The 27,262-nt window shown below is 36.5% G+C and overlaps 2 protein-coding genes across 9 annotated transcripts in view; both read right to left on the bottom strand.

The window, feature by feature from the left end:
- Window positions 1-27,262, bottom strand: part of Nrg1 (neuregulin 1) — a 319,600-nt gene that overhangs the window by 98,986 nt on the left and 193,352 nt on the right. For 3 of the 8 annotated variants that reach the window (XM_021236841.2, XM_021236840.2, XM_087217249.1), the window contains exon 1: window positions 19,454-20,422. The exons of 2 other annotated variants lie outside the window; for them this stretch is intronic. In XM_021236841.2, coding sequence (XP_021092500.1) covers window positions 19,454-20,120 — 667 coding nt within the window. In that variant the 5' untranslated portion in view covers window positions 20,121-20,422. Of the gene's footprint in view, window positions 1-19,453; window positions 20,423-27,262 lie in introns of those variants that run through there. 3 more of the 8 variants (XM_021236838.2, XM_013076092.3, XM_021236839.2) reach the window with 1 other exon arrangement.
- LOC147826792 (uncharacterized) lies at window positions 20,458-21,064 on the bottom strand. Its single transcript, XM_087217256.1, has one exon. It carries the CDS (start codon window positions 20,638-20,640, stop codon window positions 20,458-20,460), a length of 183 nt encoding a protein of 60 aa, XP_087073382.1. The 5' UTR covers window positions 20,641-21,064.

Here is a 27,262-nt window from a genome sequence, read left to right as displayed (position 1 = left end):
TATAAGGGTTTATATCACATGGGTTTGCTTTTGAATTTACTAACCAAAATGTTGGTTTAAATCAAAATAATTTACAGTTACATATAGAGAGATTTCAGGGGTTTCATCTTAAAATACTCTTTAAGAGTCCAGGAAATGCTGATAATTCCTGCTTTTAGGATCTTCATACGTTAAAAAAAAGCACATTTTAAGAATCAAACAAGAAAAAGACAGCAAGAAACTGATAAGGCCTATATGCATGTTGCTTAACACTTTTAAAGAATTTTCAAATGAAAAACATCTTGCTGGTTATGAAAACTACATTTCATGTATTCTGTTGCAGCTTTAATTAAGGCAATATTTTCCCTATGGTATAAACCAAAAATTATCTCCGAGAAATTCCTACTTCACTCCTCTCGTTTGTTACAAAGGTCTCTGATGCAAGATACCTGGAACAAAGACGTTCCTCATGAAACCAGCTTCTGCCTGTCCGGGTCAGGCTCCAGATGTCAATATTGCTACAAAGCAGAAGGAGTCATGAAACAGAATGTTGTAATATGATGAGGATGAACAAAGGAAAAGGCTGGGAAAATAAAAACAACCCATGGCCTTTGTCACTGAGCTCCTTTCTAACATCCATTAGTCCAAAAGTTAAACTGGAACCCTTCAAGGATACATTTTTTTTAATTTGCTAAAGAATAAAGCAGCATAAGAACAAATCCAATTAAATATAGTGGTCCTGAGAGACACAGCAATAATTAAACAACAACAGCTTTCCAAGCATTTTGTCTGCTGGTCTCCCATAGTGTCCTCAATTCTTGAGACTAACAGAAAGGCTGGGTCCAGGCTGACAGCTTCTCATTGCGAGATGCATGATCCTATTTATTCATTTCATTCATTAATGTTATTTTCAACTGACAAATCATAATTGCATACATGTATGGGATGAAGTGTGAGGTTTTTATACATATACATATATGGGATGGTTAACATATCCATCATCTTGCTTATCTATAGATGTGTGATTTTAAGCTAACCAGGAATCTCTTTGGGCATCTCCTTGTCTTCAGCTAAAAACCTTTGGTCAGGGTTAAATATGCTATGAGGTAACATATACAAAAGTATTCACATATTTTTGAAATGCTATATAAACAATTTTAACTTAATAAATTTATTGTTTCTTCACTATTTTTACATGCATAACATTGACTACATCTAATACCTTGATAATGTGTGTTAGCTTTCCATTACCATAGCAAATACCTGATATAATCAATTTAAAAAGGGAAAAGTTTTTTTTTTTTACTTTGGTTCACAATTTTAGAAGTTTAATTCCATTATCAGTTGGCCCTGTGGCAGTACATCTAGCACAGTGCACAGTGGGGCCACATCCAGGAGGAAGGGGCCAGGGCACCAACACATCCTCAAAGGCAGTGCTCCAATGACCTAAAGACCTCCCTCTAGGAACCACTTCCTAAAAGTTCCACCATCTCCCATAGTGCCATGCTGGGGACCCAACATTTAGCACATAGACCTTTAGAAGATAAACTATTGCAATGTTTACCAGTTTCTAGAGATTCCAAATTTGGATGGGGAGAGTTGTATGTTAGGGGAAGGGGTGGATAAGAATGGAATAATTCTCCAAATATCACTAACAACCCTTCAATCCAGCCATTCTCTTTGGAGCATGCAAGGGAAAGACAGGGCTGAGATCACAGAAGAACAGCAAAGGATGCTGGAAGAGAGAAAAATTGTGAATGAAATGCGGAAATACTTTCTGCTGGCTCAAAATTTAATGAACCACAGTTTCCAAACCTTCCTCTTTCCTTTCCCTAAATATACAGTATAACCTCAAAAGCCTGAAATACATCTGCACTTGAGAAAATAGCCAAAGCTTCCTAAGTTTATTCTATGGCAAAAGAAGGAGCTTCAAAAATGTTTTAATTTAAAAACAGAAAATCTTAAACTGAGCGTGATGGCACACACCTGTGATCCTAGCACTCAGGAGGCTGAGGCAAGAGCATCATTGTGAATTTGAGGCAGCCTTGGATACATAGTGAGTTCAAGGTCAGCCTAAACTACATACCAAGATGCTGTCTCAAAAAAAAAAAGTAAATAAATAAATGAAAAATATTAAAAATCAACCAAATTTCATGGCTTAGCAATAACAAAACAAATATAAAAATGTCAAGCGCTTCAACACTTAATGCTATATAATGCTTATAATACTAAATTTTAAAACACAAAAACCTGAATATTCAGCTAGATACTAATTTGGTAAGGTACACTAACTTTATGAGGCAAGAATGTATAACAAGAGAATGTGTTCTGTCCTTTTTTCTCTTTTGTAATATTCAAGTCTCCAACCCTCTCTAATGAATATAAAAATAAGCAAGGTAACGAAGTCTACTTCCAGTGGCAGGCTTAAGGTTCAACCTGCCTAGGAAACTCATACTTCAGTCTTTCAGCACATGACATGAGGCAAAACTATAGATCTGGAGAGCCCTGGCCCAGTAATACCAACTCCAATCACTTCTCCATAGTAAGGAATAAAATACTTTCTAACCAAATGTCAGATGAACTGTAGCATTTTAAAGAAATCCATTAGAAATCACTCCATTACTGTAGATGTCAGTACACAGCAGAGAAAAGCTGCTTAGCTCTAAATGCCATACTCCAATCTGACTTTACTTACCGGATCTACTTCTTTTTAGACACAGTGAGCCACTGGGTTTTAAACATTCTGAACTATTCAAGAGATTTAGCTTTCAACTCTGGTTATTTTTGTGGTGTCCACATGAAAAATTTTATATTTACAAAACTTGAGATTTGGTAATCTCTAGAACTCATTTGTTCTTTAATTTTAGGACCTGGGGTCATGTGAAGGACACTTTGAGTAGATCTTAGTAAAAAGGGAAAGCCAAAAATGCTTGCCGAAGATTTGACCCACCTCACACACTATGAACAAGCCTAAGTTCATGTAATTTGGCAAAAGCTACACATGCTCTGAATGTTTTATTCTGTCTCTTGTTATTTGTATCCTCCCCCATAATTTTCACGTCAGCCCTTTATCAATCCCATCCTTACCATGAATGGTAAATGGAAAATGAAGAGCTAGACAATATAAAATAAACAGTATGAGACCAAGGATATTTTGAGGCTCAATTAAATAATTCTCAGAAAGGGTCCAGTTTATTAAAATATCATTTGAGTTGCCTTATGTATCAGGTGATATCCTACCTTGCAAATTTTGGATGCTTTCTGTATTCTTTGTTTTAAAGGAAATATTTTGTATCAAGAAAAACCAAGGAAAGAATTTTATTCTGTATAAATAAAATCAAAACAGTTATTAAGTAAGAGAGGAAGCAGAAAAGACTTTATTGATGAGTCTGTACTGATTATAACAAGGAAATGGAAATTAAGATGTTTTTAGCTTTTTCTATTTTTCACCAAAGTTGAGACTTTTAGAATCAGCAATGCTTACAGAAAAACAGCTTCTTCCTATTTCCTCAAAAAATAGGAATCTTATAGAACAATAATTAAAGGGGAAATTAACATTTTACCCTGGAAACTAAAAATAAGCAAAACATTAAAAGAATATTTGGTATAATTAACTATGACAAAATATAATCTGGGAATTTAATCTACATCCCATACACATAAAGCAAGAAACAATTCCAATATACTAGGTGAGACAGCTGTAAGAAAAGCTGGTAACCCAGAGGCCTCTCTATCTAGTAAGAATACTCAGTCCAGGGCAGGGAGGTGGGTAGGTATATCTCAGTAGTAGAGTCCTTGCCTTGCATGATCTGACGCCTTGGATTCAGTCCCCAGCACCAAAAACAAAACAAAAATACTCCTTATATTTCAGTCCCCATGAGCACAGAACTAAGAAGGCTAACATTAACCTTGACACTTGGCTCTTGGATCATTTAAATTCATATTATTTCTGTTGAGACCACTAATGATCTAAACTGGAGCTTCCGGAAGCTCAGTTGGAGAAACAATTATTGACAATGCAGAGCACAGTCAATCTTACTAGGAAATCCCAGCTGAGACTTTCCTGGGGATTGAAGAGTTGAGGAACGGGGATACAGACAGAGATCTTTAAATAAGGCCCCACATTTTAAAGGAGCAGCACAGTAGTTCCTGCTTTCTTCTTACCATCAACATCAACACCCACAGAAAAAATTCCATGAGGCCCTTTTTAAATAATTCAATAAGGCAACTGCATTTGGGAACTGATAACCTATTTGAAATGGTGCGCATGCGTTAGTAATCGATCACCAGTTTTAATGAGTTAAGAAAACATCTTATAAATGATCACAAGAGGAAGAAAAGAAGAAACGAGTTAATTTTAAGCCTTTGCCCAGTTAAAAGCAACTTTTCAGCAAGTATTTACTGCATCTTCAAAAATCCATAGTACTATTATAAACAAGGTTTTCTCAGAGAATTGTTAGCATATGAGAAGAAAAGCAGGTTTATTAATGTTTTCATAGGAAATGCCATTTTTCACAAATTTGAATTCACACAAAAAAGTGATACCATTGATCGAACTTGCACATCCTACATGAACAAAATTAGGTTGTTATAACTATGTTCATATCAGTGTTATTCATAGTAGCCAAGAGGTGGAAGCAACCCAAGGACCCAATAATAGACAAATGGATAAATAAAATGTGTTCTATGCATACACTGGAGTGCACTTCAGTCCTACAAAGGAAGGATATTGTGACATATACTGCATCACGGATGAACCTTGAGTACATTAAGCTGCATGAAATAAGCTAGTAACATAAGAAATATGGTGTGATTCTACTTAGATGAGGTATCAAGAAACACAAAGCAGTGGGTCAGGGATTTAGCTCAGTGGCACCGTGCCTGTTTTGCAAGCGCAAGGTCCTGAGTTCAATCGCCAGTACCAGGGACAAAAAAAAAAGAAAAAGAAAAAGAAAAAAAAAAAAAAAAAGAAACATAAAGCAGAATAGCAGCTGCTGAGGAATGAAAGGAGGGTTAGAAAATTGGTCAGTGGATATAGAGTTTCAGATTTGCAAGTTGAAAAAGTTCTGGAGATTTCTTTCAAAACAATGTAAATATATCTAAAACTACTGAACTACACTTTAAAATGGGCATGGTGATGGTGGACATTTCACATTATAAATACCTTATCACAATTTTAAAAAATAAACTGAGCAATAGGCACCTGGAACTTCAGTGGCTTCAGAGCTTCTGCTGCACTGTTAGGTCAGATCAGGAGAAACTAAAAATCACACAGTAGGGCCGAGGAACTGGATTTTTTTTTTTCTCTTTTATTGCTTGAAAAATATGAGAACGTTGCTTTTACTTACAAACTTGAAAATTAAAGGTGAATGTCTACAAATCTAAATTTAGTCTTTTCATGCATTATTTCTACATGGGCTTTTCGCTTGGAGTTACTGGTAATTTCCATTTATTCTGGAAGCAGGGCATAAAAACATACAATCAAGTCTCTGATGCATGTCTCCCACTCACTTGAACATGTGATTTTGAAGACTCCATAAGGGAGTCTCCTAATGTATTGTTTTAGCCATCAGTGGTATTTATGCTTTTTAAATTATGGTTCTAAAAATAACTTACTATATTAATAAGAGTATCACTACATTAAATATAAACATAAGAAAATGTTCATCATGTATATCTCCATCCATATGTTTGCCACACCTGCGATATCAATAGCTTGCTTTTGAGCAGTGCCCGTAGAAATTATATTGCATCATGTCTTTTACTAGCTTTGAAAAATTAAAAGCATGTATCCATATTTTGATTACTTCTTTAATCTTGAAATATTCCTTTCCTGAAAATATAGCACATATATCACCAAAATTACATGGATGAAAAAGCTACAAATTGAGAATACCATTACTAATACTCTGCCAAAGTCTTCTATTAACTGCTACACTTCAGAATTCATATTTTGAGCGAATGAATTAACTTGTGGGTTTTAATTAAATAACTTTGTTTGAATGTTCTATGAATAAATAGAAAATGATTTTGTAGGAGGAACATTTTCTACCTTCTTTTTGTAATAATTATATAATTAAAAACTTGAGAATTCACACAAAGCAGCACTAATATAAAAGAATTTGTAATGCTAAGTAATATCCTACGCATATACAGTGCTAAGAATGAATTGTGACAGACTAAATACAAATTCAGAATGCAATTCCACTTGTAATTTTCATACCAAAAAATAACTCCTAGTGCATAAATTATGTTTACCTCTTAAAGTGGATATACATTCTGAAAGGGTTTTGATTCATCAGCAGTAATAAATAATTTCAAAAAGTAAAGTAAAAATATCATTAAGTTCTGTAGTCTATCAATTTAAATTGTTATATAATACCAGAGGAAGTACAATATTATTTGAGTGGCTCCATCGGAAGAAGCCAGCAATGAATGTTTCCTGAAAATTGGGACATAAGTCATTTCCTATCATAATTCTACTGATTCTGTGCATTAATAAATACATAAACACATAGAACTCAATAAATACATGTTGAATAAATGTATGATGCTGACATTCAGAGATTCATTAATTTAACAACAACCAAATCACTAACATACGCAGAATCATTTCCTGCCTTCTCCACATTCCATTAGTCCTGAGCAATTCTTTCTTTATAATCTGTCTTATACTTACTCATGCTTTACTTCCTACTTCCTCTTGGACCATTCAGATTATCACCAAAGCCATCAACATAATCATTATCATCCTTAATATTATTTTAATCTCTAGAACTTCTATATCTTCTGCTTTATCCACTTTTTCTTAAAGAGGAAAGATAACAGTTCCTGACTCATGGGGTTTTTTTAGTGAAGATGATATAATACATGGAAAGAAAGCCCTGAGCACACAATTCATGCTTAGTAAATGTTGGTTATCAACAAATTCCTTCATGCAGATCAAAATGTTCTAGCTTGTTTCCTTCTTATCCTTTCCTTCCACATGAAATATCCACACCTATCAGAATCATATAGATCCTACCTCAAACACTCATCAATGCCTCTGATTCTACCCTTTCTTAGCCATTACTTTTCTGATACTTCAAATTTCTTAAGCATTTACTCTTCATACTGCTTTACACTCTATAGTTAGTGGCAAGGGTTTTTACCTCTAACTACACCACCCTCTTTCAGGATACAACTCTGTCAGCCCAAGTACTCTGTACCCAGGGCCTACTAGGAGAAGTGCTTGACATATTTTCCTAGGTATGGAGAGGCATAAAGAAGAGAAAGCAAACTCAAGACTTAAAACTATTTTGGAATATAAACCACGCACAACTGAAGCAAATAACTATGCAGGAAGCTGAAAGGTTAAGTATACACAGAAATATTAAAGGCAGTATCAGCTGCTGAAATGGAGGCTAAGGAGCAAAGCACAATGAAGACTCTAGCACAAAGAAACCCACATAAGACCCTGCAGAGTAGCTAAAGGGTGGGATAAGGAGGTATTTGTGGAAATGTGACCACTTTGGCTAGGGGAGGAGGCTTCACACTATCTAGAATTTTGGAAAATTTCTTAAACCCTTGCTCCTCCATCTCTACATGCAAGCCACATTGGCCAGCTGGCTCTTCCTACCGGTCTGGGCATGTAGGCAAGTACTTTAATAAGACTTCTGGCTTTTCTTCTGTCTGGAATATTTCTTATTCTGTATATCCATATAGTTAATTAATTCCTTTACTGCTTTCAAGTCCTTCATTAGTGGTTAGTTTCTCAATGCATCCTGGCTGAACCATTCTATTTAAAATGATCATGTTCACCTTGGCGTGCATGGTGCCGGACACCTGGAACCCCAGCACTCTGGGAGGGTGACACAGAGGACTGCAAGTCTGAGTCAGGCAGAGAAACTTAGTGACTAAGCAGGACCATGTCTCAAATAAAAAATACAAAAATGGGCTGAGGATGTACCCCAGTAAAACAAAATAAAGAAATAAACAATGAATTAAAACTTAACGTGTTCTTCTCTTGATGCTTTGACAATTTTATTAGTTGTTTTCTTTCCTTTTTTTTTTTTTTTTCCTAGTACTGGAGATCGAATTCAGGACCTTGCACTTGCCAGGCAGGCACAGCACCACTGAGCTACATCCCCGGCCCCAGCTGTTTTCTTTATATCCTGTACCATCTTCTAAGATAGCACATGATTTATTATTCTTTTGTTTGTTTTCTCCCTAGAACATGCCTATTCAGTAGGCATTCAAAGAATGTGGAATAACGAGAAAAAATGAAATTCTTCTTGCTTTAAAAAATTATCAAATTTTGAGAAGTAGTATGAAGCAATGAAAATGCACTAAAGGAAAAAAAAGAAAGAAAGAGAGAAAGATGGCAAAATAATATAATATAATAATAAAATAATATTCAGGGTAGAGTACCAGTTGGCCAGATCTTGGTCCATATGGGTCGTATGGGTTGGAAGTCGGGGCTGGGGGTGGGGTGGGGCAGTGGGAGCTCTGCAGATAGGAAAACTGTGGTCCTTCTGGAAGAGGTCCTCAAATACCAGATAAAAGTTTATTAGGCAATGAGTTTTTTCTAAATATTTTTATGGTATAGTCAAGGACTAAAAATGAAATACAAAATTTCTACCTTTATGAATCATAAAATTTCACAATTTCAAAACAGATCCAATAAAGCACAATGGCTCCTTAGTAGTATTAATGTGTTTAAAGAATATTAGCTGTTATGATCAGCCTCTAAAGATTTATCACCCCCACTGTACTCCATGAAAGGAATAACAGGTGAACAAGTAACATATCTGGGAATTAAACCGAGGCCTTCTAAATGTAAGGACCATTAGAACCACAAATTACTCTTTTTCTTCATTTGTCATTCACTTCTTAAATTGTTCATCCATAACACAGAGTGATATAAAATAAGTCAGTGGAACTTACACCTGTACTCAAGAACAGGACTTTACTCAGAAAGGTTTTATCATTTACATACATATTCAGTCTGCTTAAAATGTGATAAAGTTACAAATTTTTTTAAAATTTACAAACCTCGCAGATCAGAACTGTAAATCAGAAGCATAGAACAACTATTTGATTAATATATACTGTGTAGATGAAAGCACAAAATATAAAATTTATGGTTTTGTACTACTTCTAGCAAGAAGTTTAACATTTTGGGGCTTGTTTCTCTGTGCTAAAATATAAGATTTTGTTCAAACTATCTCTGATGCAATAAGGCTCTGCATTTCTAATTTTGACTATGCAAATTACCCAACACATATTCAAAATATATATGGGCCTGCAGCTACTTAGTACATTATATGTCTTAATGAAATCACACTATTCATCAAAGTTTTAGCACAATCCACATACATAGGCTTTACAATTATCTATTAACATATTCAACAAAGTTATACTATTCTGAAGATACCACAATATTCAAAACCATGAAGATCCAACATGCAATAAATCTCACTTCAACTGTCATTAGTGACAAGTATCACAGATAATTAAGATTTCATCCCGATATAGATAAAATTTTCAAGGTAACAAATTATAAGTTAATCAGCAATCTTGAAAAGTTAATTTTCAAAGATTTCAAGAAGTCAGTCTTACTGTATGTAGCCCAGTTTTTATAAATAGTTTACTGAGTATAGGTTATTAATTTCTTTGCCTCATATTTCACTAATTTTAGTCTATTAAAAATTATAGGATCAGATTCTTTCCAAACTGAACTTACTCATCGAGTTACTTTAGATGTCTCCCTGTTATCAATTAAGCAGAAAGATATGAAAGACCAAAGAAATTATTTTATTTTTTAAAATTTTTTTACGTAAACCAAAGTTTTCACAGAATATATGACATTGTTTTTTTCTCTTCCTTTTGAAGACTCATAAGAGTTGTCTGATAAAGAATACTGTAAAACTGAGCTGGTCTTAAGGATTATAGTAAGATGTCAGATTTGTAACTCTGACTCTGCCACTAATCATTCCTAAGATTTGCTCTGTAGGCAATACTTAGTATCATGTAACAATCGATGGTTACTGATTCTTTTGCTCCCAGAAGAGCAAGCAATTATATGACCCAGGAAGCTCTACCAAGGGATTACAAACAAATGCTAACAAGAGTTCAATTCCACTGTCCTTAGATCATTCCATTTATTTATGGAGCTTTAATTGCTGTAACACCAACATATTTCATAAAACAAATACTTCCTGCTACTTAGCAAAGGAAGAGGCAACACTGAAAGTCATCAGGCTAATCATGGTCAAGTTTGTGGTTAAGGTCTCATTCTCTCTCTCCCTCAAACCACCCGATAAGAGAATACAGGCCTGGGCCAGAACTCAGTAAAGCATGATGCTCCAGGACACTGGTCTCCAAATAGGGTGTGGGAAAAAAAACGTGGAGGAGGGATGTGCAGAGAGATCACTGGAGAAGAAGTAACTGTGGAGCAGAAATAGAGGAAAGAGAAAATCAACGGGGATGGCACGTGAGAAAGGAAAAGGGAGGCCAGCCAGATAAATAAGATTGTATCAACATCTTTCACCAGCATAAGTAACACAGTTAAGATCTGAGAGATCTGTTCTCACTTAAGAATTAAATTTTCTTTCTTGTCACAACTATCCTTATCTTTACTAACTTTTGTTTAAAATACAGTTCATAAATTTCCACTTTGGCTAGAAGAACACATCCCAAAAGCCAACTGAAATACTAAAATTTATATCACTGAAAATTATAGTAAATCAAGTTTTATTGGGTCATATCTTGTTCCACGTGAAAAATAAGAAATATGTTACCTGATGAAGCACTCCATTATTTTTCACCAAATTTCATTGGATCTATTTGCCTGTTTCCATTGCAGAGTCAGAAAGCCTATACTCACGTAAAATCTGTCCAGATTGTTATCAAATATTTTCCCCTCAGAAGTCGATGCCTCATAGCTGGCCATGGGGAGAGGGGCTTGTAATCCCAGCACTCAGGAGGCTGAGGCAGGATGATCACCATGAGTTCGAGGCCAACCTAGGTTACGTAGTGAGTTTAAGACCAGCCTGAACTACATAGTGATACCTTGTCTCAAAAAGTAAAATAAAATTTAAAAAGTGGCTGCATCATTGCTCTGATATTGATTCTCAGTATAATTTCCTCAACAAATCTATTATGCTTGGAACAGTAAGAATGAAGATGATCAAAGCATAAAAGTTCTTACATATTTCTCACTCTACATTAAAGAATAAATGAAAACATTATGCTCGTTACTATACATTTTCATAAATGTACAAATTTCTTAAATTACAAAATTGCATCTCTGGGGAAGAAAAGTCATTAGTACACAAGGAAGAGAACAAGCCCTTTAAATACAAATATCCAGAACAGCATTGGCTGCTTCTTTTTGTAGGCTTTTAACTAGTAGTCCATTTTAAGTTAATGTCATGTTCATGGCAACAGAATCTCCAATATATATTTAAGCAACATTTATTATTCTAGTCTTATAACAACTTTTCTTTTTCTCTTGTACTTTTTATATACCTCTAGCAATTACACATGGGACCAGCCGCCCTCTTCAAACCAATTAATAAACAAGCTTTCCCTGCACACTGTAAAAGATTTTTATCCACCCAGTTTTATTCATTAATTATGAAATGATTTCCTCTTTTCTTTAGATGTATATGCTTGAATTATGCACAAATATTTATGCACACATATTTACATATATTTTAATTAAAATAATTTCTATGTTTGATTTAGCTCATTAAAATTATTCTATATAAATTGTTATTCCTATAGGATTTATCAAATGCTAAAAACAAGTCATAGAAGTTCATTCTTATCCTTTGGAATCAGGAAATCTCAGTTTGGAATAATGAAAACAGTAAGGTAAACGTAATCTTTACTCAAATCAAAGATTCATGATCATTTCAGCCAGGCTCTTTTGTCAGACTAAATCTCAACTGTCCTTTCCTAATATTCCAGTCTTCCTTGACAAATACAATTTCAATCAGTACTCTGTGGTTTTGTCTCCTACAAGTACTCTCTATCCATCATAAAACCCCTATGTAGCACAGTGATTTCTGCACTTCACACAAAGAGCAATAATCTTGGTATTTAGCCAGTTTTTTCTGTTTTGGGTTTTGTTTTTTTGTTTGTTTGTTTTTTTTGGTACCTGGGATTGAACTCTGGTCCTTGCACTTGCGCAGCAGGCGGCGAAACCACTGAGCTAAATCCCCGGGCCTATTTAGCCAGTTTCTCTAGGGGGGAAAATCACTCTTTTTATAAATAGCACCGGGGCTCAAGTAATTAGTAAAAGCTTCATATCATTCTGAGACAGAACACATTCATTTGCTTGTAAAGATCCCCTATAGTGTATTCCTAGAAATGTTAACGCTTGTTCGCATATATGCATATGAAGCCTAACAGAGAAAAGAACAGTGAAATTTTTTAAACCTCATTCCAGCAAAGTTTATCTCTATCCAGAGTAACTTATTTGATCCTCATCACCATCTTCTTCATCCTCATCACTGACCTCCCCATTTGTTTGTATCTAAAAATTAAATCTTAACTGACACTATGACTTGTTCGGACTGACAGTTTATCAGTGGTAGAGCTGGGATTTGATCTCAAGTTTCTATTTTATCACCATGCTTCTTCAACTCTCTGCTTACTTCCAAGTAAGCAAACATCTTGCTTCTCAAACTCCTAATCTTATTCTGCAAACTTTGACACACAACTACTGTCATGATCAAAGAATGGAAAGGCCAAAATGAGGAAAGGAATCAAAAGTAGAAAGGAGGAGGAAATTGGTCCTGGCTCTACATTTTTTAGGTTTCTAGACTACATTTGATGCTTCCCAATATCTCATTTAATCCTCCCAACAGCTTCAAGACACATGTATTATTATTATCAGACGCAAGTGAGGGAACACATTTGGAGGGGCCATTGTACTTGGTCAAGGTTATGAATGGGGCTAGTCAGATTAAAATTCAAATCTTCCCAACTGGACAGCTAGGACAAAAAAGGAAGAGAATCAAGGGACTTCAGAGGCCAAATACTTAATCACCTGCCTGGAACATGAATCCCTCTCAACAGTATTGCTGTTTGAAAGCTTTGAAAAATAAGAAACTCATTTTTTTCCAAATATTTCTTATATAGTTCTCACTCTACATTAAAGAATAAATGAAAACACATTATGCTCATTACTATACATTTTCATAAATGTACAAATTTCATAAATTACAAAATTGCATCTCTGGGGAAGGAATGTCATTAGTACACAAGAGATCAAGCCCTATTTTACATATTTTATTTGACATTTTTTATTATTTTTTATTTTATTTTACATTTTTACATATTTTACTTGAGAAAACTTCAATGGTTAAGAAATTCCCTATGTGCTATGTCACTGGAAGATGAATGTCTACTTTACAGAAGTGTCTTAGACTGACCAAGATCACAGAGGTAAGATTTTGCTTTTGAAGAAAGTATCTGCAATTGTGTGATAAATGTTTTACTAAGCAGGATTAGAACAGTAAGTGAGAAAATCAATTTTTAAAATTACAATAATATTTATTATTTAAATATAATTGCTTAGAACAGTTTTAAGAAGAAAAGTAAGGTGAGGCAAAGGACCACTTCAGTATTAGTCTTTATCACTCCCACTAATTAGATACAGTGACTTTGGGCAAGTCATTCTGCTTTTCCAGACCTGCCATTCCCTCACTTAGGGAATAACTCGGTGTTTAAAAATGGTCCACGTACACAAATCTGCAATTATAAGACACTGGTTATATTATTCAGAAATAACTTCTGGATGCTTACACATATTTACTGCATATTTACACACACACACACACAAACACACACACACACATTCGAATTCACTACAGTAAAGACTGCAACAAGCTTTGAGGTGGTACTGAGTAACTTTATTCAGTTCTACTCAGTCACCCTTCATCTGAATCGTACATAAAGTCATGTCCTCCAGCAGTCTGAGAACTAATGACTGAATAGCAGAATGTAACTTTCCTCTGGACAGTAAACTAAATTATTCAGTGGTATCTGAATAATTTTGATGTTCTGCAAGTCAAAACCAAACATAGAAAATGTGACTAAAACATCAAAATGTTTGTACCTATTAGCTTTCTAAAACATAAAAATATCTTGCAATCTGTAAATGCTAAAAGAATTATATATACATTTTTCATCTTAAAAAATGCTCCTGAAGGGCCAGAGAGCTAGTACCTTCCCAACCATTCCTATGAGTCATTAAATAGCACTACATGAGCCAAACATGAATTACTCAAAGCTACCCAGGTTTCTGGGAGCAGAGGTCTGACTGCTGTAACTTAAAGAAAGATGACACTGCTGGGCAAATGTTCTGTATTTAGCAGATGAACAAGAGGAACATACTAAAAGAAGAGCAGGAATGGCAGTCAAGAAGTGAATACAATTAAAATGAAGAGAAGAAATGCTGAAGTCCAAGGGTATGTGTATGTAAGAAGTAAAAATTAACTCAAATTGAGTTATACAACTAGATTCTTAAAATTCACTAGAACATAAGCCCCACAAAGGCAATTGTCTATACTGTGTAGTCTAGAACAGTGCCTGGCATACAGTAGGCATTTGGTATGCATTTGCTGAATAGGACAAAAGGAACAATGGGAGAAAACTGAAACCATGAGATGTTACAAAAATAATTTTAAAAATTGGAAACATAAGCATAAAAGTAGCCATGGTACAGTTTATGGCTTAGCAGAAGTTCAATGGACTCAGTAGACAAGAATTATAGTCCTGGTGCCTAGGAGTTTCTAGACAAGCCATATTTTTTCCTGCTTTGATGATCTGATCTATAAAATATCTCTTTCTTCATATATTCAAAGGATATTATGTGGCATTATTAAGAGGAAAAGGGAAGGAGGAAGAACAAAGACATAGTTTGGGACATAATGATTTTCTGAGAATGTACAAAAGCCAAGCATGAAACAAGAACAGGAACAAAAGCTCAATCAAGCTGTGAGCAGGAGCATAGCCCTGTAATCCAAGCTACTATGGAGGCTGAGGTAGGAAGGTCGCAAGATTAAGGCCAACCTGGGCAAATCAGTGAGACCTTGTCTCAAAAAAATAAAAAGGCTGGGGATGTGGCTTAGTCCAAAAGGTCGTGGAGTCAATCTCCAGTACAGGGAAAAAAAAGTTTAAATGAAGGAACTGGTATACTTCTTACTGGCAAAAGCTATTTTTTGTATATATGTTTGTAAATATATATAAATACCAATCACTTTAAATAAAACTACATTTGAGAAGACACATAAAGATACTTTGGTGTCTTTATATTAATATATAAATCCAGAATGGCATAATTTAAACAATGAGAAAAATTGAAAATATAATTGGAAAGATGAGCTGAGAGAAGATGAAGACAGATCTGGACATCACTAAGGAACAAGGAGGAAAAACCAAAGCAGGATGGGTAGGGAAGGAAGAGGTGAGCCACACAGCCATCTGCTGTACATTACGGAACAGCTAACCCTGGGCAACCCAAGCTGTTTTAAAAAGCAAGTTGAATGCTGCACAGATGATCAAATAAAAAAAGAGAAAGAACACCAGTACTGAAATTGAATAAGAACAAAACAGGAAGGCGAAAAAATCTAATTTTGCTGATATGAACTACACACGCTTCATCAGTGGTCCCTAAGAGGGCCTTTAAACCACTAGCATGTCCAGCTTTAACTCTAGAACAGAGCTGAAATGACAAGAGATGACAGCTCTGTATGTGTTATTTAAATTCCGAGAGATAGGATACTATTCTCGTTTCTATTAGTTTCTGTTAGATTTCTTAAATTGTTCAGTTCAGTGAATTTTAGTAAAACAGTTTCACTAATCATTTCAGTTATTTGATCTAAATTAGAGAATGTTCAGTTCTTTCCTGTTTTCAATGTTACTGCTTTAAATAAGTATAATTAAACTGGAGACAAGTTATTTGAAAAAACTCTTGAAATACCTTCAAGCACAGTCATGACAAATGAAGAGAAGGACCCACTGGAATTAAAATGAGTGCCACTTGCCAATGCAAGGGAAGAAATTATTTGGTACATTCGATGCAAAAGATGTTGATCTTTTGCAGATGGTAGTGATTCATATGTCACCGTGGTTAACAGTGGTTTGCCATGCAACCCAACAAAAAGATTTAAGACAAAGCAAGCACATTTGGCCTAAGATGAAAATACCAATATCTTCTTGTATCCAAGAGTCTGTTGTCAAGCAGGGTTCTTTGTCTAGAAAACACTTTCTTTTAAGATGATACCATAATATCCTGACAAGAGTCTAATTAATAGGGGTTTTTTAAATGGTAATCTTAAGTTTGTAATCTCCCCAAAGTTAGTCTTTTACATATAAGAGGATAGGAAAAAATTTTAAAGCCAATGCAGAGAAAACAAATTAATGGCCCAGGCTGGGGCTACTGCTCAGTGGCACAGTACTTCTTGCCCAGCGCATGCAAAGCTCTGGGTTTGATCCTCAGGATCTCAAAAAGAACAAAATCAAAAACACCAAAAAACAAATTGATGGTTCAAATATTACGAATTCAATGGAAACCCAAAACTTCATTCATATCATAGCAATATAATCATTGTCAGGTTGGGAAACCATTAACTACACATAGAACAATTTCAGAATATAGATTAATTCCAGTATTACATTTCTTGATAACTGTGAGTATGCACAGATTAATATGGTGAAACCATGGAATTATATTACATTATGACAGAAATACCCATTTTATAAAAAATCATACCTATAGGCAATTTATAGTGCTACATTTCACCATTAAAATAAAGACAAAGAATGTTATAATTTGACAAGAGTCATTGAGGAAGAGAGTAATTCTAGTATTTCTAAAATAAAATCCTAGTAGGAGGAGGTAGATTGGTTTGGGGACTAAAAGCAGATGCAATTACTGGGAATGTTGCTCTCCTACTCTCAGACTCCAGGATAAAGAAGAATCAATTAGCCCTCAACAGTCTATGACCTTGAAGGCTGCAGCTCTGTGCATAATATACTGAATATGCTGAGACAGAAGGAAAATGCAAAAGGGAGAATAAAATCCTGAAACCACTGCAGAGCATGTTTCAGATATGATAATGCCATTTAAAACTACAGTTATGACAAGCTTACTTTATGTCAAAGACATGCACGATGAAAAGAACATCCCACTGCTTTCTGCAACTAAACAATTCTTTCACATTTGAAAAGAACGCAAGAGGTAGCAAAATGACAATCTCATTGCAAAGCTTTCTTTTGCTTTATTTTATTTAACAGTTATAACCTTTTTAAACAATAAAAACAACCAAATAAGTCTAAAAATAGAAGTGCCTGGACACCCACCCCAAACAAAAACAAAAACAAAAATTTTACTTGCCCTTTTAGATTCTTTTTTTTAGGTACTACTCTGAAAAATTAACAGTTTTCCACACAAAAAACTATGTGGGACTTCAAAATGTTAGCCATCTGTGTACCTCCAACTTTTCAGAGAAAACTCCTTCCCAGTCTGCTTATCTTCGATGCACTTCAGAATTCTACAGCTCTGCATCGGCAACTGCAATGCTTTTAGGCAGCAGTAAATCTTTCCTACTTATTGAAAATGCCACAAAAATCAACATCCTGGCTTAGAAAAAAAAGAAAGAAAAAAACTGTATCAAATGTGTACTCTATTAGAACATTTAGTAGAAGAATTTCCCTTAAAAACAATTTCTCAAAACTTGACAAGTACTTCCTAAGAGAGTCCTAGATCAGGAAAATGTGCTGCATGTTTCTTTGTTTGATTTCATCAGAGGACAAAAATAATAGAATTTAGTTGAAGAGGTTTTTTAAAGAGCCATCTTTCTTTTTCTGGGCAACTCAACTCAATCCAGGCATATTTTCTGTAAAGATTTAAGTTTCAAATGATAAAGAAGTAACCTTGTCTTTATAGTGATTTTTGCTGCACTTTGCAGGCTCTACCCTTGCTTTTTATAGCCTGTCATTTCATCTGGGTATTACTTTCCGGTCACTCTGCCAGGTGGGAAGAGGCAGTGAATGCAGCGATGTCTGTCAGATCTTTAATGATGCTTTGGGGATTTGATAAAGATACAAAGGAGTGTATAAGAAAGGAGGTTTTTCTATTTACACCTGGAAGAAACCAACCTCTTTTTTAACCTTTGGCACTGAAGCTGGTGCATGTGAAAATGGTCAATCACAAGTCCCTGTCAAATTTTTCCGTGTTTCCATACCACAGTGGCTACTTCAAGCTTAATGCCTGGAGGAGGTATTCTCTATTCTTCACTGTGATCTACAGGGAAAATGGAAGCAGTATTTCATCACCAATGCTCTACCTTCAACTCCTTTACCTCTAAGAGATTTCAAACACGTTATTAAGAACCAAATTCTCTGATCTTTTACTTTTTTTTGCTTTTATCAATGATAAAAAGTGATGGGAGATACAAAAAAACAAACTAAAAACATTTTTTAAAGAAAGCTATAAAAACTATTCTCATACAGTGCAGTTGGGAACAATATAGCGGATCGTGGTTTCATCCCTGTCAACTTTCCATTATGAAGCTATTGCAACGACCCAGTGCAAACGGCAAGGTACTGCCCAGTACTGTTTTAAGAGCATGGAGACTGTTCACTCTCAGGTTATTAAACCAGGCTGCTACAACCTGACCCGATAAAATGACATGTCTGAAAAAAAAAAAAAGATATAACTTACTACTAGACCTTATGCATTTTAATGACTGCTGAGGAAGCTACTTAAACATTTGATTATAGAATACAAAACTAATTTGGGAAAATTCCTTCATGCAGAATTGTGATACGCCTTAAACAAAATAAACTGGCTATCACAAGGGTTGAGTCACTGAAAGTACAATCAGGACAGGACAGGAATAGGAGAAGCGAGCATTGTAAATGTCTTAATGCTTGCTGCACTGCTAGGAAGAAATATTGAAAATACAAAGGTTGGGGAAGGGGGGCAGAGCAAAGAGGTGAAGAAAGATAACAGGCATGTTGGGCTGCTGGGAGAAGGAGGGTAACTAAAAGGCCATAGACTGTCTACAATCACCGAAAAAAGGACAGCAAATAATACTTATTGGTATATGGATATCACATTCCTACAATAAATAAGGATGATCTGATGTTTTAATTTCTAAAAATGTAAGAGATGGATTTAACTTAAATTCAAGCATGACTTGCAGATGCTGAAGTTTTGGATCCCCAAACCCTGATTTAACAATACAGCTAGAGGGAGCTGCTACTAGAAGACAGCTTCAAATGAGTAGTTTACAGGATTTCTTTTTTACTTGTCTCTTCAATGCCACCCCAAGCATTTCAGTCACATGATTTGCTCAAATAAAACCATGTAATTACAATGCAAGAGAGAAAGCAGCTCTGTAATCTAGAAAACACCTTTTGGGAGCTTAAGCCCACCCTTTTCATTTATTCAGCATCGTCTCTCTCTACTTACAAAGTTTAGGAGCAGTTTGGAGATTAGTTTCTGTTGTTTGTGGCTGAGTTGCTGACTTGGGTGTTCTCACCTCAGGGATCCGAGTGGGTGAAGGGAAAAATGGTGCAGTGGATGGCAGGAAAGAAAAGGCAAAAATATGATTCTTCGGGGTCGGTGCAGCTGCAGGTTCAGAGGATACAGCAGCCTTATCAACTTGCACTGTAACTTGAACCTCAGTTTCAGATTGAGCTCTAGAGACAGGTAAAGTGTATGCCTCAGACGATACCCACACAGCTGAGGCAGCAGTTGGATCCAAAGAAATAATAGGGTCCTGGCCTAACCCTCCAGGGTCAAGGTGAGTAGGAGAGTCGTACTCAAATATCTTGTCCACAAATACCCACTTGAGGCCAGCAATGCAGAGGCAGAGGCTGACCAGGCAAGCCAGAATGGGGACAATGCAGATTTTCTCCGAGTTGAGGCAGCCTCTCAGGCGCTCTGCCTCCAGGTACACACAGCAGGGCACGGCCAGGCCCACGAGTCCAGGGGGGCTCCCGTCTTCAGTCTGGGTCTCTGGCATGTCTTCAGCTGCCGGAAGTCCATCGAGAGATGGGTCTGCACTCAGCTGAGTGGAGGGGCTGGAGGACCTCTCAGCAGCTCCCTCAGACATGTCTGGGGAATAAATCTCCATCGGCTCACCTCCAGAAGGCCTGGCCTCTCTCACAGTCCATTACCATGCAGGGCCCCCCCCAAGCAAATGATACAGCATCTTCCAGAAGGAAATCGATAAGTCGTCCAAGTCCAAGGCCATTATGAAAAGCAAGGGGAGTTCAAGAGGAAGAAGAAAATCAAGAAAAAAAGAAAAACAAAAAGCTCCCAGCAACTACAAAATAAAAGTATATTACAATAATTCTTTAGCTGTCGTTTTTGGACCACTTTTCCAGTTCTTTTAAAGGCTTCTCCAAACCATCCCGACCGGTCAAGAGGACAGGATCCAAAATCAAAACGGAGCCGAGACTGCTGGTTCATTAAGTAAACCAGTAGCCCAAACTGAAAGGCATGGTTTTCACCTCGAGCATCTGAAGCTGGTGTCTCCTCAGATGAAGAAAACAACTGTCATGCAGGAGAAGTAAAAGCAAAAGCAGGACCAGCGGCAGCGGCGGGAGCAGCGGTGGCGGCAGGAGAGGCAGCAGTGACAGTAGCAACAGCATCCTGTTGTGTTAACGCGGTGGCCGAAAGGGGCTGAATCATTACAGAGCAGCAGGTGCCTGCCCTCGGAGCATCACTGCAAAGGGACCATCACAGGCGGGCCGTGCAAGTGTGCGGCGGGCGGGGCAGTGACTCCCTTCCCCGCCCTGCCTCCACCCCACCCCCAACCACTCCTCTTTGTCCTTCTGGAGCGCTCAAGTCACTTTCTTCCTCTGCCGGCTTCCTTCTTCAGTGTCTGTCTCTCTCCTCTCTGCCTGCCTCATCCCAGACGCATCTCCTTCTCCCTCGGCCCCCTCTATCCCCACTCTAAGCTGCTGCTGGGCTGAGTAAAATCAGTACTCTGCACCCAGCAATACAGGACTGTCAGTGACTTCCTATTTTATCCAATGAGAAAGAATAAAGGCCATCAAATCAAAGACGTGCAGGCAGGCACCAGTTAACCCTGATCCACATGCCCCCCCACCCCTTGTTTTTTCCTTTCCTTTCTATGCTAAAGCAGCCCCAGTCCTGCACCCCCCACCCCCCAATCTTGCTTGCTTTCAGTCTTGCCGCCTCTCCTTCCTTCACCCACTGCCCGGTCAGAAAAAGCTGGCGATTAATGCCAGCAATCTAACAAAGCTGGGCTGGGGCGGGGGTGTAGGTGGGATCTTATGGGTTGGACCTGAGGCTTCACAAAGTCTGATATCTGATGCCTCCCTAGAGAGGTAAGCTTTTGAACAGCAATTCCTTCCTGCCTGCTGCTGGAGATGGCATTCCTTCCCTACCCCTCTAACAAGTTTTGTTCACCAACAGGACTGCCGTTACCTGATTTTTCAACCAACAGTTTGAACATCATTTCTAACCATGGACAGCTCTGCCCCTACCCCAGACTGTAGGACTCCCCAAAGCCCAGCGTGAAATGCTGACTGTGGAGGAAGGGGGTGAAAAAGACCCCACAAGTCTTTCTTTACATTTCCACTTCTTGTCCCACCACAGCAGACCAGACTAATGCCAAGCTAATAAGAAACCCTAAGTAATAGAGCTATGAAGGAGCAAGGGCTACTTTCTATTTTTAAATTAGCCTTCATTGTGACTCCATACTGCAGAGGTCTGAATTCCCTGCAGGCCGTAATATATACGATGTCTTCAGCACTAACCACACTGAAAGCATTAAGAAGAGTTTTCTGTAAGAGCACGCCTTTTGAATTAGGTTTCAGTAGCTATACCTTACAGATAATTTCCATGCTGAATTTTTTTTCTTCTAAAACAGCAGTCATTAAAGACTGGGAGAAACACAGTGTCCCTAACAGAGAGCACTGGCTCCTTGGAACATTGTGTTGCATCTCGGTGCACACTGTATGTATCTGAACCTTTAATCCACATTTCACTGTACTGGACATCCAGACGGCTTCAAAGGAACCATTCTGTTTTCCTCTGTCAATAAGTCTTTAAAACTATCCCTAAATCTGCACTATATATCCATCACACGAGTCCCAGAAGCTCAAAAATTCAGAGCTCAAGTCCAGAGAAAACCTGCCTGAAGCACATTATAATTGTACAGCATAATCTCCACTGTTTTGAAATATGCTTAAGCTTCAAATAGTAGGACCTAAGAATACTATTTTTCCTTCAAGATGAAATTACTCTATAATTATAAATGATTTAAGGGGTATTGAAATCATAAACTGTTGTTTCCAGTACTATCACTAATAACAACAAAAGCCTGAACTAATTTACATAATTGTTACCATGACTATAAAAGCTTATGGGCAAAATATCCTTAACTTTATCTCTATATAACCTGCATCTGCATACCAGTAGTTTAAAATAATTCCTATACATACTTTTTAGTTTTACTTATTTGAATTTAAAGCAGTGAAAGCTGTCTTAACAATGATTCCATGATGGACACGAAATTTCACAGTGTAAAAAATCTCTATGGGAGTATAGCATGTTTTTTAATCTTAATTGTCGATATGTAAATACTTAAAATGGTTTATGCAAGTAGAGGTGTATGTTAAATTAGAATATTTCTTCAAAGACCATCCAGTTTAAGTATATAGCACTTAATGCTTCAAACCTACCCTCCACTCTCAAGTCTAATACACTGGCAAATCACATGGCCTAGGTCACCTGAATTTCAAAGACCTAAATGGGGTTTAGGTATCCAGAAGTCCAAAAAGTAGAAGATACTAAGAACAGTAACCCCCATACTTGAGAAAAATGGTTCTTAACTTAGATTAACAGCAATCACTCTCCTCACTTTGACCATCACGAGCAAACATTCATCAGACAAAAATAAAAGTCAGTGGAGACTTCTGTGGTTGTCTTATTAAAAATATTCAACACACACATGAAAAAAAACAATGTGTTTATGAAGTCTAGTATAAAACATCATAGAATCCTATAACTGCCACAATTGTTCTTTGCCAAGGACTGTGCCAACCAGGCTTTGGGTTATGCATGTTTGACTCTGGAAATGAATTTCATGAACTCTGTGGCACCTTGGTGCTCAGATCACCTTGCAGAGAGCCAGCATCCTATAAAATTGTTTTTTCCCATAAAATTGGAAGATGAATGTAACTGGAGATAAGAAGGAGACAGGAGATGAAGAACAAAAAAATTCTCCATTACTTCTACCAAGGGGCTAGGAGCCAGAAGTTACCATGACCCCTTCATCTAATCCACTATAGCAATAAAGGTGTGAAGAAGGGCAGCAAGTGAAGGGCTACAGGCCAGACTTTCCTTTGGTTGAAACGTGTTTTTGTAGGAAGAACTGCAAGGATGTACGATTTTAACTCATTAAGTCTCACCCTAATAAAACCCAAGAACACCCATATTTGCATGTCCTCTTTAAAACCTTGAAAAGAGACAAAAGTTTTACTACCTTTAAAATCTTATATTACCACTTCTTTATAACAATAAAAGCTACATTATTTCTGATCCTTACTAATTCTAAGTAGTCCATATTACTTTGAGAGTCAGACTAAATGACAGAGCCAAGATTTGAAGAAGGCCTGACTCATGCTACTTCAGCTAAAGCTTTTCTCTTTAAAACAAAAGAACACACTATATATATTACATATTAGTTCAGTGAGAATAAGAGAACCAGAAAGTACAACAATGATATGGGGATTATCATCTGAATATAGTTAACAAATTTAAAAGTGCTCAGTTCCTAAAATAATAGTCTCCTAAACTTTTGCCTAGTGATTTTCAGAAGTTAGTTGTAAAGATTAAACATAGGCCATTTAAATATCATGTTTAAATTGAATGAGCTCTTCCATAGTACCAGTTCCAGGAGTCTTTTGGGGAAGCTATTTCAATTATGTGTCGCTGTGAAACAAACTGCGCCCGCAAACAGCTTAAAACAACAGCCATTACATAATGTCTCACTATGCTGTAGGCTCTTCAGCTTCAACTGAGTGGTTCTTCTGCTCCACTAGTGCCAGCTGGGGCTGCAATCAACTGAACGTGTAATCTGGCTGAACCATCCAAGATAGCTGACACGTATGAGTGGCAGCTGAAGCCATATGTCAGCTAGGAGTTTGGTTGGGGGTATCAAATGGTGCACCAATATGTGGGCTCACCAAGTGACTTGAGCTTCTTGTAGCACAGTGGCTATTTCTAAGAGGAGCATTCCTCTCCAGAGAGAGGAGGCACAAGTTGCTAAACTTGCGACAGACTAGACATGGAAGTGGCTTAAATTACTGTACCTTATACATAGGTTTAGCAATCAAGGTGGCAGCTTAGACGCAGCCCAAGAGTATCAAGTCCTGATGGAGAAAGTTACAGAGTTTCACTGCCACACATGACCCACCACTGAAGGTAAGGAAATAAATGCTATTAAGTCAACTGGGTCAACAAGAGACACAGTAACGTAGAATAGAGTTGGCAGAGCCAATTCAAATACACTCATGTTCCTGACCTACTGTCGTAATATTCCAAATTTCTTCTAAGCCAGATTCAATGAAGAAAATATCCCACCATAGCAACCCATAAAAATACTTAAATTCCTCTGCTACTTCAAATTAAGCTGGGCTATATAGTTGTGCATTATTTTTATGTATTTTATTATCATAAGTATGTAACATAGCTAGCTCCAGCTATGAAAAGGCATAATAAATCCCTTTGGCTTTTGAGAATATTTACCCAATCATCTTCTCTGTTACCTTCTTTTCCTTTTCTTTCTTTCTTTCTTTCTTTTTTTCTACTTGAAAGTTTATCCTTGTTCCTTTTATGACTGAAAGTAGAATTTACTGTATGATGTATAATATAGAATGATGACAGCAGTAATTTCATTTTTGGAGACAACTATGTAGAAGTGGTAAATTATATATGTATTTCTGTGTGAAACCATAATTTTCACCAGGAAGGCAACTTTCCAAGCTTGCTACTCTATCAGAGTACAGAGTACCCAAATGGAGTGCTTGGACTTTCCCATCCAGCCAACAACATCCCCCTTAGTCTCCATGGAGCCCTGTCTATTTTTCCCAATCACTCACCCAGCACTTTTTAACTGTACCATTAGGACATATTTTCACATCATGTGTTATTGCTTAATTATGTGATATATACAGGGACAAAGAATAGAATTTCTTAGAAGGCAAGGACTATCAAGGCAAGAACTTAGGAGGCAAGGACTACTTGTTCTATACCTAACTGTACAATCCACTGAATACATATGTATTGTTTAGTTTTATTTTTAACTGAGACTGAATTACCCAGATTATAGAACCTTTAATAAATTGGCAAGCTTTTTTAATATGCATTTTTCTACCCAAAATACCATGTGTGTGCCCTTCCATATTTTAAAAATCTTTTAATGCCCAGTTAAGATACTTATCAAATTTCCTGATTCTTCCCAAATATGCCATAAATGAATTTATCCTGTTCTACTAAAACTGTTATCCCAAGTGTTTAATTCTCACTCATCACAGATCCTTTCAGTGGGTAGAAAGTTTGAAATAAATCAATATTTAATTGTTTTTTCCTGTAATGCTTCTCTCTCCATTGAAACAGAAAAGTCCTCTAAGGGCAAACTAAATCCAAGAGTTGTGTGATGTTTTTCTACATTATTTACAATACTGACTGGGTGAAAGTCATTTCACCTTACTGGGCAAGAATCTTCTGCCCACTTTGAAGAGGAGTCAAGACTCCATATTTGATTCTTACCCACTTAAAATGTTCTTGGAGAGGACAATTTTACCTAATATTAAGAATTATTTTGTGGGGCTGGGGATTTAGTTCAGTGGTTCTGCTGCCTGCCTCGCAAGCGCAAGGTCCCTGGTTCGATCCCCGGTACCAAAAAAAAAAAAAGAATTATTTTGTGAGCTCTTGTATTGAATGCTTGGTATTGATTGTGCTTCTGTGTTCTCACTTTGTAACATGATGATCAATTTACTGTGGCACATTTTGTTCTTTATGGGTTTAATCTTTGGCCACTCAAGATAAAGTAAATGATCTCAAGGCTGAGAATGTCATATAGAACTTCATATGGAAAAATATTTTGTTATATATTGTAAATTATAGTGATTTTACTTTTATAGTGAGTTTAGTTTGCAAGAACCTATTAATTTCTCACTCATCATACGTAAAATCTTTAGCTATGAAACATGCTTTTTGTTTGCATGAAGATTTTAAAATTTTACTTTTTAATTGACACATTGTATGCATCTTTACAGGATAAAATGTCATAATTTGAAACACATATATAATATGTAATTATTAAATCAGGATAATTAGTATTTCTCCTTATCATTTCTTATAAAGTTATTTCTAATTTTACAAGTCACTCTTCTTCAAATGTGTATTGGAATTTGATGGAGGTGGAAGTTGGACAATACTGTGACAAATGCCACTGATTTGTTTATATTTAAATATTTATTTTATTTAAATATACAAATAAAATAAATATTTAAATTTTGTGATGTTACTTTCAACTCAATGAAAAAAAATTATACTAAACATTCATCACCACTTCAGTTTCCCCAACATTTAATAAAAAAAAAACATGTCATATGACTCACATTACTAGTGGTCCACATTGAAACAGTGAAACTTTGTAATGTGTACACTGCCCTTTCCTCTGTGAAGCATCTAATAGGTGATGAAAGAAGTGGAGTGTAGTTTAGTGATAGAGCATATGACCAGTATGTGTGAGGCCCTTGGTTCTTCAATCCCTAGGTCCTCAAAGAAAGGATGATTCAGCATTACATTTCTGAAAATACCTCCAGGACCTCAAAAGCAATAATGATTTAATAAACTGATATGTCATTGAGAATCTCAAGAGAATTTTTATAAGAAAATAAGAAAAGGCTTACTGTGTCCTATTTTTATGCTTAGCATATTATTTCCCACTGTTCAACTTCATTCTGTTCACCTGTTCAGAATATACTAGAAATATGAGGAAAGGATAGGGGAAAGTAGTATTTATCTTATCCAGTATGACCTGTGCTTTCTGCGGTGTGCTTTTTATCAAATGTGTGAGAATTCACCACCAGAACATAAGATCCACAAGGACACACACACTGGTGTCCTTCTCCACTACTGTATCCCCAGTACCTACCACATGCCTGAGACACAGAAGGCAATCTATTCGTACAGTGGCCCCTGACTTACAAAATCGATTGGTCCCAGAGGGGT

This window comes from Heterocephalus glaber, unplaced genomic scaffold (genome assembly GCF_053883595.1).
Source record: "Heterocephalus glaber isolate CG9 unplaced genomic scaffold, H.glaber_assembly_v1.0 deba00001461, whole genome shotgun sequence".
In the NCBI taxonomy this organism is placed as follows: domain Eukaryota; kingdom Metazoa; phylum Chordata; class Mammalia; order Rodentia; family Bathyergidae; genus Heterocephalus; species Heterocephalus glaber.
Note: the sequence above shows the minus strand (reverse complement) of the source record. Positions and strands in the feature narration are given on the sequence as shown.

Coding starts and splice junctions, on each gene's coding strand:
- LOC147826792 (XM_087217256.1), bottom strand. CDS start 20,640: ATGCTGTTGCTACTGTCACTGCTGCCTCTCCTGCCGCCACCGCTGCTC.